Source organism: Phyllostomus discolor, chromosome 7 (genome assembly GCF_004126475.2).
Source record: "Phyllostomus discolor isolate MPI-MPIP mPhyDis1 chromosome 7, mPhyDis1.pri.v3, whole genome shotgun sequence".
NCBI classification, from domain to species: Eukaryota; Metazoa; Chordata; class Mammalia; order Chiroptera; family Phyllostomidae; genus Phyllostomus; species Phyllostomus discolor.
The window spans coordinates 109,686,725-109,705,866 of NC_040909.2; the positions used below are offsets into that span (position 1 = coordinate 109,686,725).

Consider the following 19,142-nt stretch of genomic DNA (forward strand, 5'->3'; position numbering starts at 1 on the left):
AGGCTCAATCTACTGAGCTACACCAGCCAGGGCTAAAGAGAGAGAGAGAAACATCAATGTGTGGTTGCTGGGGGGCCGTGGCCTGCAACCCACAGCAACGCACATTGCCCAGCAACATGCCCAGTCAGGGCATGTGCCCTGACTGGGAATTGAACCTGCGATACTTTGGTACGCAGCCCGCACTCAATCCACTGAGCTATGCCAGCCAGGGGGATTTCAGGTTTTTAATGAGGATCACTAATTTATATTTCACATTTGGACCAAACATAAGATATTGCCTGGTATTATGTTTTGTTTTTTTGAAGAATGATTAATTCACTTTATGAGGATACATTCATATAAATTGACTAGAATCATAAGCCCACTTTTTACCCTTATTGTCTGTTTTATAACTTTATCTATTGAATTTGGAGAAGGTTTGGCCTCATGTTTAATTATTTGTTTAATAATTTTACATTATGTTCATAAATAAAATCAGTCTAAAATGTACTGTTCTTGTTTTGTTTTGTTGTCAAGGTAGCACCTGGATAAATGATTTGACTTAGTTTAAGGATCATCCATCCCTCTACATTGGGTAAAACCTGCCTGCCAGACCTCTCACATCTAGTGGCTTAGTAGGTGTGTCTGTGAGAAGGAGAGAGAGCGCTTTCTGATTTTTAATTGAATTTCATAATGTTTATTGATTTTCCAAGTTTTCTGTTTCTTCTCAGGTCAGTTTTGGAATTTTTCCTTTTCTAGAAAATTATTTCTTTGATCATCCTAAGCATTATTTTTTAAATGTTCATAGTATTTATATTAATTTCATTTGGAGTGGAGTTTTTATTCAAGTTATGGGTTTTGTTGACACTCTGAGCCATATATTTCTTCATGTGTTTTGGACTTTTGGTTTGCTGGGCCATGTTGAGCAGGATGTTACAGCTGAGTTTACGTTATTGTTTGTCTTGTTTTCTCTCCCTCTGGGCTCACTGTTCTCTCTTTGGACTCGCAGGGGTGTCCGACCCGTGGCCCTTGGGCCACAGGTGGCCCAGGACGGCTAAGAACACAGCCCAACACATAATCATAAATTCACTTGAAACATTGTGAGATTTTTTTTGTGATTACTTGTTGCAATGTATTGAATGTGTGACCCAAGACAACTCTTCTTCTTCCAGTGTGGCTCAGAGATGCCAAAAGGTTGGACACCCCTGCCTCAAGGTTTTATGGTTGCCCCCACCTCGCCTGCAACACTGCCAGGCTAGAACCAGGCTTTATTATGTTGTCTCGCACACCCTTCCCGATGGTGACAGCAAGGATCACACACCGTGTGACAGAGCCAGCAGGTGGCTAGCTTCAGTGCCTGGCTGTCATTCACATCTGTCCATTTCTCCTCCACAGGTTCCAGCTCTTCATAAAGCCATACCCCTTGGCATGCGTTTTTGTTTTCAGCCTCCTGTCACAAGCCCAGGGCCCTGCTTGCTCTCAGTTAGCCTGGTTCAGGGCTCCCTCTCTTCAGGGAGGTGCTCAGAGTCCCTTCACCTGCAGGAGTGGAATGCCCCGCCATCAGCGCTGCCCTCTCGGCCTGGAGTCCTGCAGGCCTGCTGACTCAGGGCTGCTCTCTGCTTTGTATTCTAGTCCATTTCTAGTCCACAGAGATGCTTCTCTGGTGTTTGGAGCCAAACGACAACCTTTTGGTTTTCACTTTTTATATTTCTTGCCTAACAGCATGTGTTTGGAACAGTGAAGGCTCACAAAGGTGTAAATTTGTTCTACCATATTCACCAGAAGTCTCACTGTCAACTTTTAAACATTAATTTATTTCTGGTCCTATTTCTTGTTCAGAGCTTTGTATAGTTCTAACCTTCAATGACACATTAAAAGGGTAATCTTTTAAAATTGTGCTCATTTTTATGTTTATTCCTGAGAGAAAGTTATGTGATATAGTGGCTGAGAATAAACTTCTTCAACGAATTTTTGTGACTCAAGTTGTAAAGGTCAAAGGAATTAAAGGGAATGTGTTTTAATTGTGCATTGATTACAAAAGAAATATCTTTTTCTTCAAGGCCTTGAACTAGATTGATTCTAAGTCACATCTTAATACTAAACAGGAACAAATCAACTCAACTTGACTTGTGATTCTTCACTGTATTTCAAGTCTTGTGAGATTACACATGAAGGTAATTAGGAACTTTCCAGTCTGGTGTTTCTCACCTGAGGGGCTTTGTTTTTCTCAGCGGGTTGGAAGGTCCCCTGTCCACAGAAGTTTATCAGGTCAGGGATGAGAGCCTTCTTATTTTCAAACTCTGCACATGGCATCCCCTTCCCAGCCCCCCACTACTATAGCAGTGTATTCTTGGCTCCCCACAACTACTTGAGAATCACCTGCAGAGAAAACCATTCTTACTGAAAATATACACTATATCCACTGGGCACTCAGATAACAATAACACATGTAATTAAACGCTGAGATGGGTTAGGAAACTAGATGGACTGAGCCTGCACTGGGTGCCAGGCAACAGAGTTAGGCTCTTTGCTGTTGGCAATCGCTGTTATGTGCCCACTGTGGACAGTTGTTAGTGTCTGTGTTTCCGTACGTGGAAATAGGAGTTCAGAGCCCAAGCAGCTGAAGGTTCCTGGTAAGTGGAAGAGGTAGACTTCAAATCCTGCTCTGTCCTCTGAAGCGCATGGTTTTAACTACTGTGTTGCAAGAGGAATGACAAAAACAAAGTCGAAACATGCCCTACTGTTTTTGCAGTTTACTGAAGGAACATGTGGAGATTAAAATTCATAAACTGTTGGAGTAGAGAGTTGAGAGATGAAACACTGCTCCTTTGATAGGCCATTTAGCTTTTCTTTGATGTTTAACTAATGCTACACTTAAATTTGTCTACAATAGCATAAAAAAAATGATACTTGCCTTTTGCCATCCACTCCCTGTTCTTGGAAATCTTTGTATCTTCTCTACAGAGATCATGCTCAAATGACATGTCAGGATATGCTTTTTGCTTCTAGTTTAAGCTTCTCATTTCTCCATGCAATATGCCAGACTTTAAGGGTTTCTCCAAGACTCTATTCTGGACTCCCTGTATTCAAGGCACTCCAGAAAGAGAGTCATTCTGTGCCTGGTCTTCCCAACTCTGTAAGTGCAATTGACAGTGGAGTCCTTCATTAGATGAGCCATTCCCAGGACAAAACTGAGGCTTCTCAGTTCAAACACCTGAATTCATTTTCACCCAGTGCTACCTGGTTACCTAGTAACTGCAGACTTATTTAGAGAGGGCTGTGTGTTTGTGATTGCTTGAGCTACAACTTTTTTTTTCCCGTTTGCAACCTGTTATTGAAACGAAAATATAACTAAGCTATTCATGGCATATGGATGTTTTCAAATGAAATAAGTTCATACTGTTTTAAGTTAGGCTCACCAAACAACATTTTAAAAATATTTGTCATATTTCTAAATACCACGCATGTGCTGTGATTGATTCTCCCACTAAGTCATACTGGCCGGGCAGAGTACCCCAGGCCTGCGCCTGCTGAAGCCGTCCATGTGCAATCGAATTGCGCTCTTCAACTTCCCAAGTGGCTCCTTCCTAGAGAGAGTCATTTGTAACGTTTGAGGTCATCTCAAAGTAATGATGATACAATCAATAATAGCCACCATTTAAGGAGCTTAAGCTCCGTGCCAGGGACTTGGACAATGATGAATTTGTAACGTCATCTCATTTAATTCAGAAGCTGTCTCTGCACCACTTGTTTATGAAGCCAGCAGAGGAATGTGATCTGAATAACCCGTTGCTCTGGGCCAGGAGCTCTGGGGTCTATTTTCAGGCCCTGCCACTTGGGCAAATCACTTCAGTTCTGTGTGTGACAGGAGAGTGTTAGCCATAATCTCTTCATTTCCAATGCCGACTTTAATTGGGTGTGGGCATAGGAGCCTAAAAAGGAATCCAGAGTCATTGTATTGTAGGTTTCTTAATTTATGTAACTCTTTACAGTGAAAGAGACTGAGTAAATTCTGGGGACCATCCGGAAGGTTGTTACAGTTTCTATATAATACCCCCCAAATTTATGGTATGTATACATTACAGACTTGACCACTATATCTCCCAAATCTAGGGGAATTAGAGAAAGTTCAAAAGGAAACATCAAAAATGATATGATGGGACTAACATTAATGGGTGTAGCAATCTTCACCCTGCAGAGGAAAAAAACACCTCACTTAGAAATGTCTACAAAGTCAAGATTGTTATGTATTATGTACTCGAGAAGGTAATTTTAGGGCAAATAGAGGGAAGTACCATGTGATAGATAATAAACGTATGGGATTTTTTTATTTTGGGTACAAAAATAAATCTGAGAACATTTAAGCAAATGCAGAAATGACAGTCCATCGTGAACTACCGAAGGAACCTATCGGCATGGAGTCCCGCTGTAGGGTCAGTGACCGTAATTATTGGCTCTCCTGCAGTGCGCCCCTCGGTCCCAATGGAAGCTGATGCAGTGTGGCTCCCATTCAAAAGGGCAAATTTTAAGTCATAAAAAGTTGTGTTTATTATGGCAGATTTCCTGAAGAATAAATTACTAGCAATATAATTTAAAATGTTTACTTTGGGTCAAGTTGAAGAAAAAACGTGATAATAAAAATTTATACAAAAAACAATGCTACTATTCCAGGAAAACATGAATAGTTCCTTCTCATTGAATATTGGTCAAGATAAGGCCACTTTTCATTTTAGAACCAGAATCTTGTAGTCTGCCGTGCCCTTTAAGAGTACCCAGCTTGGTCCCCAGCCCCCACTCCCAGCTCGGGTCAGATGCCCTTTCTTCACCTGGCGTGTTCCTTTCATTTCGGCTTCAGCACTGCCAGGGCTTGGCAGCTTACTCCTCTCAGGAATGCCGTTCCTTGGCTGGACCTATCAGATTTATTCTTCTGCTAAGCTGAAATCTACCTGCACATATGCTCCACTCACTGGCCTGGTTACACCCAGAGGGCAAATTTTCTCCTCTTGTATATGAAACATCTACCTTTGAAGCCCCCTCTTCTCCAGGGTAAACACAGTAGTCACTCTTCAAACAATCTGATTTCTAGACACTGTAAGATCCTTACAGCTCTTCTCTGACCAGTCCGTTTGTCAGTACCTGGATGGGGGCAGGGGAGGGAAAGAAGGAAAAATGCTCGATTAATTAAAGTGGGAGTGTTACTTCACATAATCAGAATTCCATATTTCTATCAGCAAACCCTAAAGTTTTATTAACGTTTTCCATAGCAGAGACACACTGTTAGTTCAATATGCTCAAGCCCACCGGGCTTTCTGCCCATCCCCAGATGAATAGCTATCCACCTACCATCTCAAACTATAGTGGGCACTTTTATATCTTTTCCTGCTGAATTATTTTGTTGGCTGTAAGCTATTATTTCTGTTTCAGAGGATTTTAGAAACTCGATTATTTGGTTCAACATATTAATGATTCATCTTATAATTTTAGCATCTTAAAATTCATAAGCATGTCTCCAAGGTAATGGAAATGTTGAACAAGATTGAACCAGGGCTGAGTTAAGTTAAGTAACTGCTAACATCCAGAATTTAGTAAGAAATATAATTTAGTGAGATTTGTACTTTGATGCTTGTACTTCTATGAATCTTGCTCTAATTCTATAGCCTGTTAAATATACTATTTGTGCTCATAAATACAAGTTAAATTAACAAACACTTATTTGTTTGAGCTTTTTTGTTTCTTCAGAAAATGCACTATTGAGCACAAAATAGTCTTCCTTTTTCCCTCCCTTCCTTTCTCCCTTTCATCTGGTTCCTTCCTCCTTTCTTCCTTTCTTTTCTTCTTCTCCCTTTTTTTAAAGGTGTATGACTATTAAAAACATGTGGCTACCACCAACATTTAACTGATGAAACTGTAATCTCATGACAAGTCAAAATACTTACAGGAACATGGACAACCTCATGAGTTCTGACATTAAAAAAATGAAGTCCACAATGTGATAATAATATCACAATATCCATTGATGGAGAAAGTGAGCATTCTTTGTCCATGATGTTCTCCTATTTCAATTCATTTTATTTAGGGAGAGGAGAGCTAAATTATTCTCCTTTGTGGTCTCTGTTATGTTCTGAAAATTACTTCGTATTTTCATTATGTTTTTTTAATTTTTTAATTACAGTTTACATTCAACATTATTTTGAATTAGTTTCAGGTGTGCAGCAAATTGGTTAGACAATCATATATTTTACAAAGTGATCTTCCTGCAATTTCAAGTACTCACCTGGCGGCATACATAGTTATTACGATATTATTGACTATATTCCCTATGCTGTGCTTCACATCCCCATGACTGTTTTGTAACTGCCAATTTGTACTTCTTAATCCCTTTGCCTTTTTCACCCAGTTCCTCATCCTCCCTCCCCTCTGGCAACCATCAGTCTGTTCTCTGTATCTGTCGGTCTGTTTCTACTTTGTTTGTTTGTTTATTCTGTTTGGATTCCACATGTAAGTGAAATCATATGGTATTTGTCTTATTTCATTTAGCATAATACTCTCTAGATCTACCCAGGCTGTTACAAATGGTAAGATTTCATGTTTTTTATGGATGAGAATTGTTTTTTTTCTCCCTCTTTTTAAAATTGTTGTTCAAGTACATTTGCTCCCTTTTCCCCACCACCACTCAAGAATTGTTACTTTTTTTTAACAGTAATTGCTCACGGACCTCCAATCTCTAGGGTCAGTTTTTATGCCTTTTTGTCCAGCAGATAGGTTTCCTGTTCTGTGCAAAGCATGACCATGCTTCAAGGTCACTATGGACTTTGAAAACAATCATTTTCAGACTATTGTTTTTGACTTGTGATGTGCAACCATCATAAAGTTAACCAGCCTTTTAGTAATTCTAGCTTCTGATTCTTGTGAGACTATAATTGTCACTTTTCTTCATTCAGATGTGTTATTTGACTATGAATATTGAACTTGTTTCAATTTAATATGTTTTCAATGGCATGGAAGAGGTTTTTTCCCCTCTGGTAAGTATACAGAATATACCCAAGAAGCTTGGCTTGACAAAGAAGCTTGACTGTCCTGAAGCTAAAAATTAGATTATTCAAAAGTTCTCTATTGTTGCTATGATTATTTGACTGCCTTTTGTTTAAGCTCTAATATATGCATGAAATTTAAGTTGTCTTCAAGTGTTAATATCATAGGAAGTCTTGCAGTTACTGAAAAATTCATTGCCAAATCTTGAGACTGGGGATGGTTGACTTCTGACTTCCCCTTTACCTCTGTCGTCCAGAGATGTGGCAGGCAAGAGACAACAGAATGACTTGGGTGTCTGAGGTAAACATACTTTAGGTAACTTTATGTAAATCACACAGGCTATCATGGCTGTAATATTTTTCAAAGACTCCTTCCCTCTTCCCTGTTCACCAGGTCTTAGCAGCATCCATGATGACACCCAGTTAGTGCACAGCAGAACACAGAGAGAGAATTTGTCTTAGTTTGTCCTGTGAACCTCTGCAGCCCAGCATAGCCTGGATTCACATCCTCACCTGGGTTTACTTTCTATTTCCTTCCTGTGCCTTTCCCAAAGCTGCTTTGGAATCCTCCTCCCTTCTGCTCTGTCTTCTGCTTCACCCCCTCTTTCTGTGCTAGTCATCACTTTACTCCCACCTCTCCCTGCTTCTTCCGCCTCTCCCTCCTTCCCTCTCTTTGTTCCTCCCTTTCCTAATCATTCACAAAGTCCCTAAAAGGTCCCACCCTCAAAACAAACTTCTTCCTATCAAGGAAAAACTATGTAAAGAAGTAAATCCATATACTAATCCACACTAATTTGACTTTCTTTTTGTGGGAATTGGTGGTAGAGGAGGAATTAGTGTGTAGCTTTCCATGCACTATGCTTTTCAAAGTGACAGCACTCACATGAATAAGTAAGCCCTGCTCTGTTTTTGGTTTTTATCTCCTAGCACATCAAATACACCAAAGACTGGAGGCTGCAGAATAATGTAAAGACAGAAGCTTCCAGCTGATTTTGCTGACTGACCTCTACACAGCACATTCGGAACATCACAGAAGGTTAAATAATTGAGAACATTTTCACAATCAATAGACAAACAAGCATCAAAAACAGTATTCTATGCTGTATAGGCTTCTGGGATTCTAAAAACCCTTTTTGGGGGGCCAAAAATAATACTTTAGCTTGTAAACCTAAATGTCAAAAACATTTTTTAATGTTTTTTAAAATTGTTTTTGTTGGAAGCACCTTGGCCCCCAATCTATAATGAAAGATTATCTTGCCAAATTGAACCATGAAGGAGTCTGGAGAGTACCTAATGCTTCTATTCTTTTTCTTTAAAATCCTACACACCACGCCTAGAACATAGGCATGAGTGAATGGTTGTAAGAAAAGAGGTGATAGCTGTTCACTGTACCGTAATTGGATTGAACCGTGGGAAAGATGATCATCATTGAGCTAGAAATTGCCTAAGCTCTCTGTCTCCCATTCTTCCCCTGAGGTAGCTGAAACACAATGTTGTAGTTCAACCCTGCTGCTCCTCCCGTCCTCTCAAGTGAGACAAATTACCCTGTGGTTGCTTAGGGCAAAGAAGAAGGAGTTCAGAAGCATGGTCCTTTCGTGCTAAAGAGTATCATCTCCAGTTGCAACTAGTCATGACATCTGGATGAATCTCAAACAACTCCATTGAATCAGAATGATTTCCTTCCATAGACATGCTCTGCTGTGCCCCTACTCACAAATCAATACTTAGTAAATTTCAGTCATTTCTTCCAGATACACTGCGATCATATTTTATAATTCTACCTAAGGGCTGGTTTTTGTGAGTCACAGATAAATTAGACCTTTGTTGTCTTTCTCTCAGATATCTGTCCAGTAATGTACTCAGAGACTCCAGCCAGGAACAGTCACGGTTTTCCTTTTATGAAGCCAGTCTGAGTGCCCTGCACAAGTAAGAAGGGACAGTCTGGAATGAAGCCGCTCCTTTCAGGAGCAGTGGTGGTGATGTGTGAGCATTTGGACAGATGGCCCATTTTCTTGTGGAAGGAGTCTATATCCCACAAGCTCAGAATACCCAGAAGCTTCATTAAATAGAGCTTGAAGAGAAGGAATCAATTCAAGAAGACCTCAGATGTTTGCTGTGGTGTCTCTGCACACACCCCATGTGTCAGGAGCCTAGCTTTATTCTGTAGAACACCCAGTGTGTCTGCTGGGGAGGACAGTATTTGTTCAAACCTAGTACCTGTCGTCTGTGCTGGGCAATGGCATGGTATATTCATCAACTGCCCTCTGAAAGCCAAGACGTTGTCTTCAACAGGGTTTACAAAAACATGGATTTCTTGAGAAGTGCCTTCCCATCTGTGTTTAGATTCTGAATTGTGGGAAGATCTTGGCAGCCTGGGTATCTAGGAGATGCTCGGAGGAAAGTCTGTTGAGGTTATGGAGACTTTTCAACAGACAAGTTCCCCCCTTCAAAGTGGCTAGAAGAAGAATTCTTGGAAACAGTCATGGAATATTGGACTAGATGAAACCTTGAGAGATTTTATTTATGCCTTCTATGTTAACTTTCCATCAAAGAGCTAAGAATGTATCCTATTTTAGAAACCCTCCAAGGAGAGGAATTTTCCATAACCTTTCCCCTGTTCGCATTCTTTTCACATCTACAAAGGCCTTCCATCAGAAAATACTTGATGTTTTATGTGATTCTAATGCTCACTGCTACAGCTCAAACCTGGTCCTTCTGCTTTATCACCTGCTGTTCTTATCTAGCATACAGGGGGACATCATTGCTGAAGCCCATTATTACATCACTTCTTGGCCTCTTTTCTAAGGTTAAAAAATGAAAGGTCTTTCCCTCCTCTTTTTGCAGGTCATATTTTTCAATTATTTAATCATTTTTGTTGTTGAAACTTTGATTGGGGATTTCCTGTGTCTAAAAATGCATTAAGCTTTGAACTTTGTAACCCAAATACTCATCCCATTACCTCTGACAATACGGCAAACAAAATGAGACTAAGGGAATGGAACAGCTGCAAAGAAAACAAGACATCACAGAAGCAAAAACATGGACAACAGTGTGGTGATTATGGTGGGGAGTGGGTGTGCGGAAGTGGAAGAGGGGTTAAGGGGGATAGATGGTAATGGAAAATAATACAATAAAAAGTAAAATATTAAAATAAATAAACATATAAATACAAAAGACTCATAGATTGTACGCTTGAAATCTGTATGACTTTATTAACTGATGTCACCCCAATAAATTTAATTTTTTAAAAATCACAAAAGGAAAAAATAAAACTGCCAGGCATTTATCTTTCTGGTTCTTTACTGAGCAAAACATTTGTAAAATGAAGCATGTTTGAAAGTTAACTGGGCATCTCATTTATGGAGGATTGATAAGGAAGTACTTGATCAGGTTCAGATAAATACCTATACAACTCACAATATAAAATGTATGATGTTAAAAGCAAGAAGATAAGTATGGCCCAAAAGTGTGTGTGTGTGTGTGTGTGTGTGTATACATGTACATATGTGTGTGTTTTCTAGTTACTGTGGGCTTTTGGAAATTGTGGAGCTATTATAGCAGTAGCTTTCAGTATGCTTCTAAATACAATTATTTCAGATTTTTACAATTAGATTTGATCTCTAGTTGGTATCTACAGGGGATTCAGGTTTTTGGTAACAAGATTATTGTAAGTAAACGTAGACATTTCCCATATTTTTTTCCTTTGTTTTGCAACAGTTGAAATAGGATGAAAATTTTACCCTTTGCAACAATATGTATGTACCTGGAGGAAATTATGCTAAGTGAAATAAGCCAGTCAGAGAAAGACAAATAGCATATGATTTCACTTATATGTGGAACCTAATGAACAACTGAACTAGCAAGCAAAACAGAGACAGACTCATAGATGGAGAGCAGGCTGACAGCTGTGAGGTGGGGAGATTAGGGGTGGAGGGATTGAGCAGAAAGGAAAAAGGACTCATGGACGTGGACAACAGTGTCATGATGGCTGGGGGAAGCGAGTAAAGGGGAATAAATGGTAATGGAAAAAATACAATATAAAAGTTTTTTAAATAGAAATAAGATGAGATAAATCTGACCTTTAGTGTTTGTTTGTAATGACTTATGAAACTGTCTGGGCCCCATGTCTTTCAAAGGTATGTCTTTTATAACTCCTGTTACTGTTTAAGGTAACACTTATGCAAAAGACTTTGTTTACATGTATTTAAAATCTTAGGAAAAACAATAAGAGGATTTCACATGTTCTTACCACGCAGTTTCAGAGGTAGAATACTACCAGTGCCTTAGAAGTCCACTATGTGCTTCTCTGCGATTATCTCCTCCTCTCTGCCCTAACCCTGTCTGATATAAACACCATCCTGATTTTGGTTTACCATTATTATACTTTGCTCTTTGTGATTCTGCCTCCTTTGTATGTATTGCCAAAGATCATATTACTTAGTTCAACTGAATTTTGAAATTTATATTAGGGAATCATACTCTTTCGTTCCTTATGTGATTTTCTTTTTTACTTTTTCTTCCATATAATTGTTTTGACATTCATATTGATATATGCAATGTCGGTTTATTTCACCACTTCATAATATTCCAATATATGACTATACCATAATTCACTTCCCCATTCTATTGTCTATGAACATTTTGATTGGTTCTAGTTTGAGGCCTTATGATTGCTTTCGTATAGCCATTTGGTACATATCTCCAAGAACCCAAGATCCAGAATTCCTTTAATATTGTAAATACATCTACAGTGGAATCCTTGGATTGTGAGATACATGTGTTCAGTTTAAAAGGATCTGCCCAGAGGTTTTCCTAAATGATTTTATGATTTCCAGCTCCGACCAGCAGTGATTGAGAATTCCTGTTGCTCAGCATCTTTGGCAGGGCTCCGTATTGCCAGGCTTCAAACTTTTCACCAGTCAGATGGGTGACACATGGTATCTTACTGGGGGTTTAATTTATATTTCCATGACCAGTATTGGGTCATCTTCCAAATGCTCAATGCCCATTCACAATTTTTCTGTGAAATGCCTTTTTCTCTTTTTTTCCCCCTTTGTCTTTTGGGTTGCTTATCTTTTTCTTGTTGATTAGTAGGAATTTTTTAATATATTTTGAATATAAACCACCTTTGGTTATATATGTTATAATTATCTTTTCCTAATTTATAATGAGTCCTCTCATTCTAAGATTCCTCTCGAGGAACAGAAATTCTCCACTTTCTCATAGTTGAACTTATGCATCTTTTCTTCATGCTTGGTATTTTTTATATCTTGGTTAAGAAATCTTTCCCTCCCCCAAAGGCATAAAGATATTTGTCTTTATTTTGTTATGAATACTTTAATTTTTAACTTCATTTAAACATTTAATACATCTATAAATAAATATATTTCATTTTTAGCATTTTGATTTGACTTTTTAAATGCAGTCTCCTCTCTGATGAAGTTTTCCATCTTTTTCACTAGATCCTTTTACATATTAATCATTGTTTGTTTGTTTGTTTCAAGTCCTGACAGTTTAAATATCTGGACCATATTTTTGTTTGGTTCTGTTGAATACTTTGTTTTCTGACAATGAATTTTTTTAATTTCTTATTTTAGACCTCATAATTTTTATTGGATACTAAATATCATACATATGAGAGTAGCAGAGTTAAGAGGATAGTATGTACGTCCAGAAATAAGAGTGGGGCTACGTTTGGATTTTATTGTTTCTATTCTTACTCTTGGTGCTCACATACCTGAAATTGCTTCAGCAGGGGGCTGCTGCCACTCTGTTTTTAGTACAGGCTTGGGATGTGAGACAAGGTTTCTCAGCCTTGCCCTCAGCTTTCAGCAGGCTCTGTAAGCCCACATCTCAGCAGGTGTCCGCTCCTCCCTGTTCCTGCCCTTGCCTTGGCTTGACCTCTTACTGGTCTGCCAGTTACCCACTGGAGGCTCCTAGTGGGGATAGTGGTTTCTTGGTTCTCTTGCCCCTCAGTCATAGTCAGGTTCTGTGTGCTAAGCTCTCGAGTGGGGCTTTCTCAACGTTTCTGCCCCTCCTCCTGTGGAAGCCAGTTTCTGTCATGAGTCGTGAGAGCTTGTATTCCACCCCTCACCCAGTGGCCCCAGAACTCTGCTTTACATCAGTGTGGGACTCTGGGTGTATGGAGGCTCCTGTGCTCCCCCAGGGGCACATGTGTTTTTGCTAGAGTCAGTGCAGAGTCGGGGTGCAATTTTCTACCTCTTCCCCCGTGCCTGGGGCTGCCTTGCAGGACAGCTTTCTGTGTCTCCTTCAGAGAGAAGGGTCCTGGGGCCAGGTATGTTTGCTGCCTGTCTCCCACCAGCATCCGTCACCATCTGCCTCACCAAGGCGGGTCCACCGTGGCTTCTGACCTGCTCCCAATGTTTCTTGTGAGCACCTGACCAGACCTGTAGAAAAGATCTGGGAAACAGGTACCTAGTGTCCTTATATGGGAAGTTCACAGGGTTTCTAAACTTTCATGTGAACCCACATTCACCCTTTAAGAATTTGTTAACATTTTAGTTGTCTTCTTCCTTCCTGGATTTATGACTATTACATCTCCCCTCATCCCACCTGCCACACCCTGGCACTGCTAAAGGCAAACTCCATCTGCCCTTGGCTGTGCCCCATCTCTCCTTGGATGGACTTGCTATCTTCTGGGATTCATTTCCTCCAGTTTACTTGTGATCTCAGCTCTCTAGTAGGTTTGATGAAAGTCCTGATTTTATCCATCATCAGGTGTCTTCCACCATTAGAATGGAGACTAACGTCTTTGGTGGCTATCTACATTTTAAGAGGAAACAGACTGATTTTTTCCTTTCTCTGCCACCACCAATCTCTACTCTCTTCCTGACATTTTTAAACAGCACTTAAAACTATCCCTATATTGTATTTATTTATTGTCCATCTCCCTCATCAGAATATAAATTCCACTGAAGAAAAACATTTGCTCATTCACTTCTGTATCTCTAGCACATGGTAAAAACTCAATAAAAATCGTTGACTAAATGGATTGATGAATGCCAAAGATCAGGAAATTTTCTCTAATAAGCATTAGCTTATTGTCATAAGAACATATGTCCTATGGGACTGTTTCCTCTTCCTTGCTCTGCCATACTTTTTGCATGTCCCAAAATGATTATGTTCTACTTTATCTTTTAATCAGGCAAATCTATGTGGACTCAGTGACACTGTAAGTTCCAATAACAAAGAACTGAAGGGCTTGTCCTTGGGGCCGCTCTCTCTCTACCCTGGATTCAGTCTGCCTCCTCTCACGCGCACAGCTGGCCTGCAGGTGATTTTGTGTCACCAGCGGCTACCCCTTCACCGTAGCAGCCTCTATCCCGTGCATTTCTGGCCTACTGCTCTGGGTTCTTCCCCCTTCACCCAAGGCTGAGTCTTTGATAGTCGGGACTACCATGTGCCTCACAAATCACAAACCCAACACTTCAGGGCAGCACGATTCCCATTCTGCCCTGCTAGCTATTGTTTTATTGTGGCTGCTATTGCTGTTGCTGTTGCCTTAACAATTGTTAATTCTCTACTGCATACAGAAGAGATGGCGGTGAAGAGGAAGTTGGAGGGTGGGGGATTGCTCAGTGCTCTGCCGGCCTCCCAGCAGCACACGAGGCAGGTGGAAGGGTGGATGCCCGGCTTCTCTGTTGGTCCTAGGCCGTGTCATTGCTGTAGGAGCACTCTGTCTATATCTGGAGAGAGAGGCAGTGAAGGGACTGTGCACTGGCCTATCTTTTATCAGGTGGTTCTTTGTCATGAATTGGGGTTTACAGTATCTCTGGGTAGCCTTTTGTTTTTTGAATGCTTAAATCATATGCAAATATATTATAATTATATTCATTTCTGCCTGACCTGGACATAAGACATGGTGAGTTTGTATGTTTTGCTGGGTTATCCTTTGCGGGGCTGCATTAAGGCATGCTAGCCAGACACCACATCGAAGGAGACCTCGTGCACTACTATTCCTAAGTGTATGTTGAAGCTGCTGTTATGGTTAGGAAAATTCAAGTTCATAAAAAATTCCACTGAATTTGAAGGAGCTTGTTGTCATTACTTAGTTTTTCAATCAATCAATATTAAAATTACAATTACTATCTCATGGTAGTCCTCAATTTTTTTCTGACTTAAAATATATTAAAACAAGCTCTTATAATCTAAATGGTTCATGATCATTCTTCCATAGCACTGTGCAAAAGACTTTGTATTATGGGATATCGTTTAATTTCCTATTATTCAAAACCATTTCCCATCTTTTGACTATTAGTTGAAATAATAATTCTGGATTGGAGAATGGAAACATTACCTAAAACATGAAGAAATGTGATTTTAAAACAACCTCAGTTATTCTGAAAGAAATCTGAAGGATAAAATAATAGCTGCCTTCATTGAATTACTCTTATTGTTATTGGAGAAAGTTTATTAAAACATATTTTGACACTTTCTCTCCACTGGAACTTTAATTTCACTGGGAAAGTGGTTCTGAGGGTGGTGGGAATGTTGACTAATGTTCATTCCACATGAGATTACACCACTTTCTGAATCAGAGTTTCCGGCTATTGCAATTTTTTTTTCTTTTCCTTAGAAACAATCCATTTGGGTTCATTACATGGCCATTTGTTGGGCCGGATACTGTGCTTGTTTGTGACTACAGTGAAGTCATAGTAGGCTGGGTCTGGCTGTATATACAGAGTCAATGGGAGACCATGCAGCTGCTTGGGGAGGCAAGCAGTGCAAGGGGTCACCCTGGTGTTCCAACCCAAAAGCCTGCTTTCCCAAAGTCATGGGTGTTTCGTTAATCCACAAGAAGATTTGTTTAACTTTGACTGACTCACTACATCCTGAACATAGACATCAATTCTGATGAGCTTGTTTTTTTTTTTAACTTTTTATGGAAGTGTAATATTCTGAGAGAAAAGTACACAAATCCTAAGTGTATAACAAAACAAACTTTTACAAACTGAGCACATCTGTGTAACTGGTCCCCAGATCAGGACCTATAACATGCCCAGCATCTCAGAAACTCTCCTTGTAGTTTCTGTCACCAACCCTCTTTGCCCAGGGGACTGCTCTTATTTTGCTTGTCTTTATATTTCATACAAATATAATTATACATGGTATATTATTTTGTCTGGCTTCTTTCATTCTTTGTTACATTTATGAGATTCATGTACATTCACCATGCATGGTGCCTGTTCGTTCTTCCTGCCGTGCAGTGTTGCATCAACCCACACGACACGAGTCGTTCATTCTGCTGTCGATAGTATCCTTCTTGAGAAGAACATAGAGGCGATTATGAATATTCAAGGCCATCTCTTTTGGTGAAACTATATGCACACACAACATTTCTGTTGGATATTTCCATAGGAGTGGAATTTCTGGGTCATAGGGTGTGTGTGTGTCCAAATTTAGTAGATAAGCCAGTTTCTCAGAGCGGTTGTGTACGTATACTCCCGGCAGCAATGCGTGTGTGGGAGTTCCGGCTGCTCCACCTCCTCCCCAGTGTTTGCCACTTTCTGTGTTTTTCTTTTTGGTCATTTCGGTTAATATGTACTGGATGTGGTTTAATTTAAATTCCTTTGATGATAATGAACCTGAGCACTTTTCATAAGATTACTCATAATTTTTAAATTTATGTTTGTGAATTGTCTAAGTATTTTGTTCATTTTTCTATCAGTTGGCTTTCTTTTTTGTTGCTGTTTATTAGGAATTCTACACACTGGAGATGTGTCCTTTGTTTCATATGTGTACTGGAGGTATTTTCTCCTCTTCTGTGGGCTGCCTGTTCACTCTTCAACAGGGTCTTTGGATGAACAAGTATCCCTAATATTTAAAAAGTCCAATTCATTATTTTTTCTTTTATGGTTTCTACTTTGTGAATCCAGTTTAAGAAATCTTTTTCTAATCCAAGTTGACAAAGAAGTTCTACACTTTCCCCTAACCCTTTTGTTTAGATTTATAATTCATCTGACTTAATATTCATATGTCATATGATACAGAGATCCAGATGTTATCAACTCTTCCAGGTTAGGGACTCGAACCGAGGTCCTTCTGCCCAGTGCCATTCATGCCAATAGAATGTGCCTGAGTTCAGTAAAGCCAGGCAGAAACTTTATTCTTTGATCAAGCAATAGAAAAGGGTGAGATCATGCTCTAACAGCACCTTCTCCCCAGCTGGCAATGAGCCTCTGTATTTATAGGCTGTGCTGTGGAGTGATTAAATTCTTTTAGGAATGCACGCTTATTCTTCTGTTGCACTTGGCCCTTTTTGCCCACGATGCCCCATCGCCATCCTGGTCTTTGTACCTGGCACTTTGGTCTTTGTGCTCAGCCCTCCCCATTTTGCAGTTGGGAATCCTTTTTCACTCTTCTAAGCAAGCATAGTCCATGACATAGTGTAGGTGCTGAGAAACAACAGGTTATTTTGGATAATAACCCAGCAACGAAGATACTTTATCCCATGTGGGCACACTAACCCAGCATCATTTTATTCAATTTTAAGCTTCTTTAAAATGTAACCATAAAATGTAGTTCCATCAAACTTTTTTTTCCTGGAGAGAATTACTAATGATTCTCAAAAAATTTAAACCTACGATGATTTAAATCTATAATATAATCTATAAATTATTTCACACTAATGTAAATTGAAGTCTTTCTTAAGGTTTCTGTTAACTAGAATTTAGTTTGTAGCTTCAGCAATTGATTTATTCAACATCAGGGTGATTTAAAATGCACAAAATACATTCATTTTGTTAAATACATTTTTGTTTTTATTTTTTCATTTGAATTTAATTTAAAACATGTTTATCATGTGACTGCTAGAATTTTGGACAGTTGAGAATAGAGTTGAAGTCTTGAGCTCCATTTTTGTGTCATATAATAAAATTGTCAAACATCTGTCAGTAATAAGCTATTTTTCTTAGTATTCCAAATTATATTAATAAAGAGAAGTATAAGGTGAGAACTTGAATTACTATTAGGATGACCTTACATCCTTTCATGTAAGACCTCTATACTAAGTTTTCCACTAGTAATGACATAGATCTTTTAAGGCATAAGAATAGAAAAAATACAAAAGTTTCATTTCTGTATTTGAATGCTTATAAATCTTCCTCTTTTATGATGTCATTTCTGCTTAGTCTTATTTTTGTCTCTTTTTGTTATTTTTTTCTAGGTTGTACTGGTCAGTGGACATCTGGACAGCTGGGATGTTGGGCAGGGTGCCATGGATGATGGTGGTGGAGCCTTTATATCATGGGAAGCACTCTCACTTATTAAAGATCTTGGTAAATATTTAGAAAGTTGTTAACCAGTGTGTGAGGGTCTCAGTAGTGACATGTTTAACTGAACACACAAAATATTCAACAGATTAGTTACTCTGGTATGTTCAAGGAATCTCCTGAGGTTTATATGCTTTTGTCAGTTGATTCCCAAAAAGAACTAATTTGTCCCCTCAAAGAAAGCAGTTTTTATTTAAGTGTCTGCCAGACAACCAAAGTATCCAGTATGATCAGCCACTGGGGAAAATGAACAAGCAAATAAAACTTAACAACTGCAACTACATCAGCTAAAGACTATGTAAGGAAACTATGACAAAATGCAAAGAAAAAATCAGCAGCTCCCTCTACTTGCTTTCCCTTGTTCATGTTTTTTTTTTAATTGTTTTTTTTATTCTCACCTCTCTATTCTCCTCCTTTTTTGATAACTATCAGTTTTTCTTATGTATTTATGGTTCTGTTTCTCTTTTGTTTTGTTTTTAGATTCCACATATCAGTGGAATAATATGGTAATTGTCTTTCTCTGTCTGACTTATTTCACTTAGCATAAGATACTCTAGGTCAATCCATGTTTGTTGTTGTAAATAACAAGAGTTCATTCTTTTTATGGCTACATAATATTCCTGTGTGTGTGTGTGTGTGTGTGTGTGTGTGTGTGTGTCTAGATTGCTTTCATACCTAGGCTGTTATAATACTAGTGCTACAATGAACATAGGGGTGCATATGCCTTATGAAGTAGCATTTTGTTTTCTTTGGTTAAATGCCCACTAACAATGCATGAGGGTTCCCTTTTCTCCACATTATCACCAGCACTTGCTATTTGTTGATTTATTGATGATACTCA

At 39.1% G+C, this 19,142-nt stretch overlaps 1 protein-coding gene across 2 annotated transcripts in view; it reads left to right on the forward strand.

Moving 5' to 3' along the window:
• Window positions 1-19,142, forward strand: part of CPQ (carboxypeptidase Q) — a 404,327-nt gene that overhangs the window by 242,243 nt on the left and 142,942 nt on the right. For both annotated transcript variants that reach the window (XM_028534004.2, XM_036031280.1), the window contains exon 5: window positions 18,196-18,307. In XM_028534004.2, coding sequence (XP_028389805.1) covers window positions 18,196-18,307 — 112 coding nt within the window. The remainder of the gene's footprint in view (window positions 1-18,195; window positions 18,308-19,142) is intronic.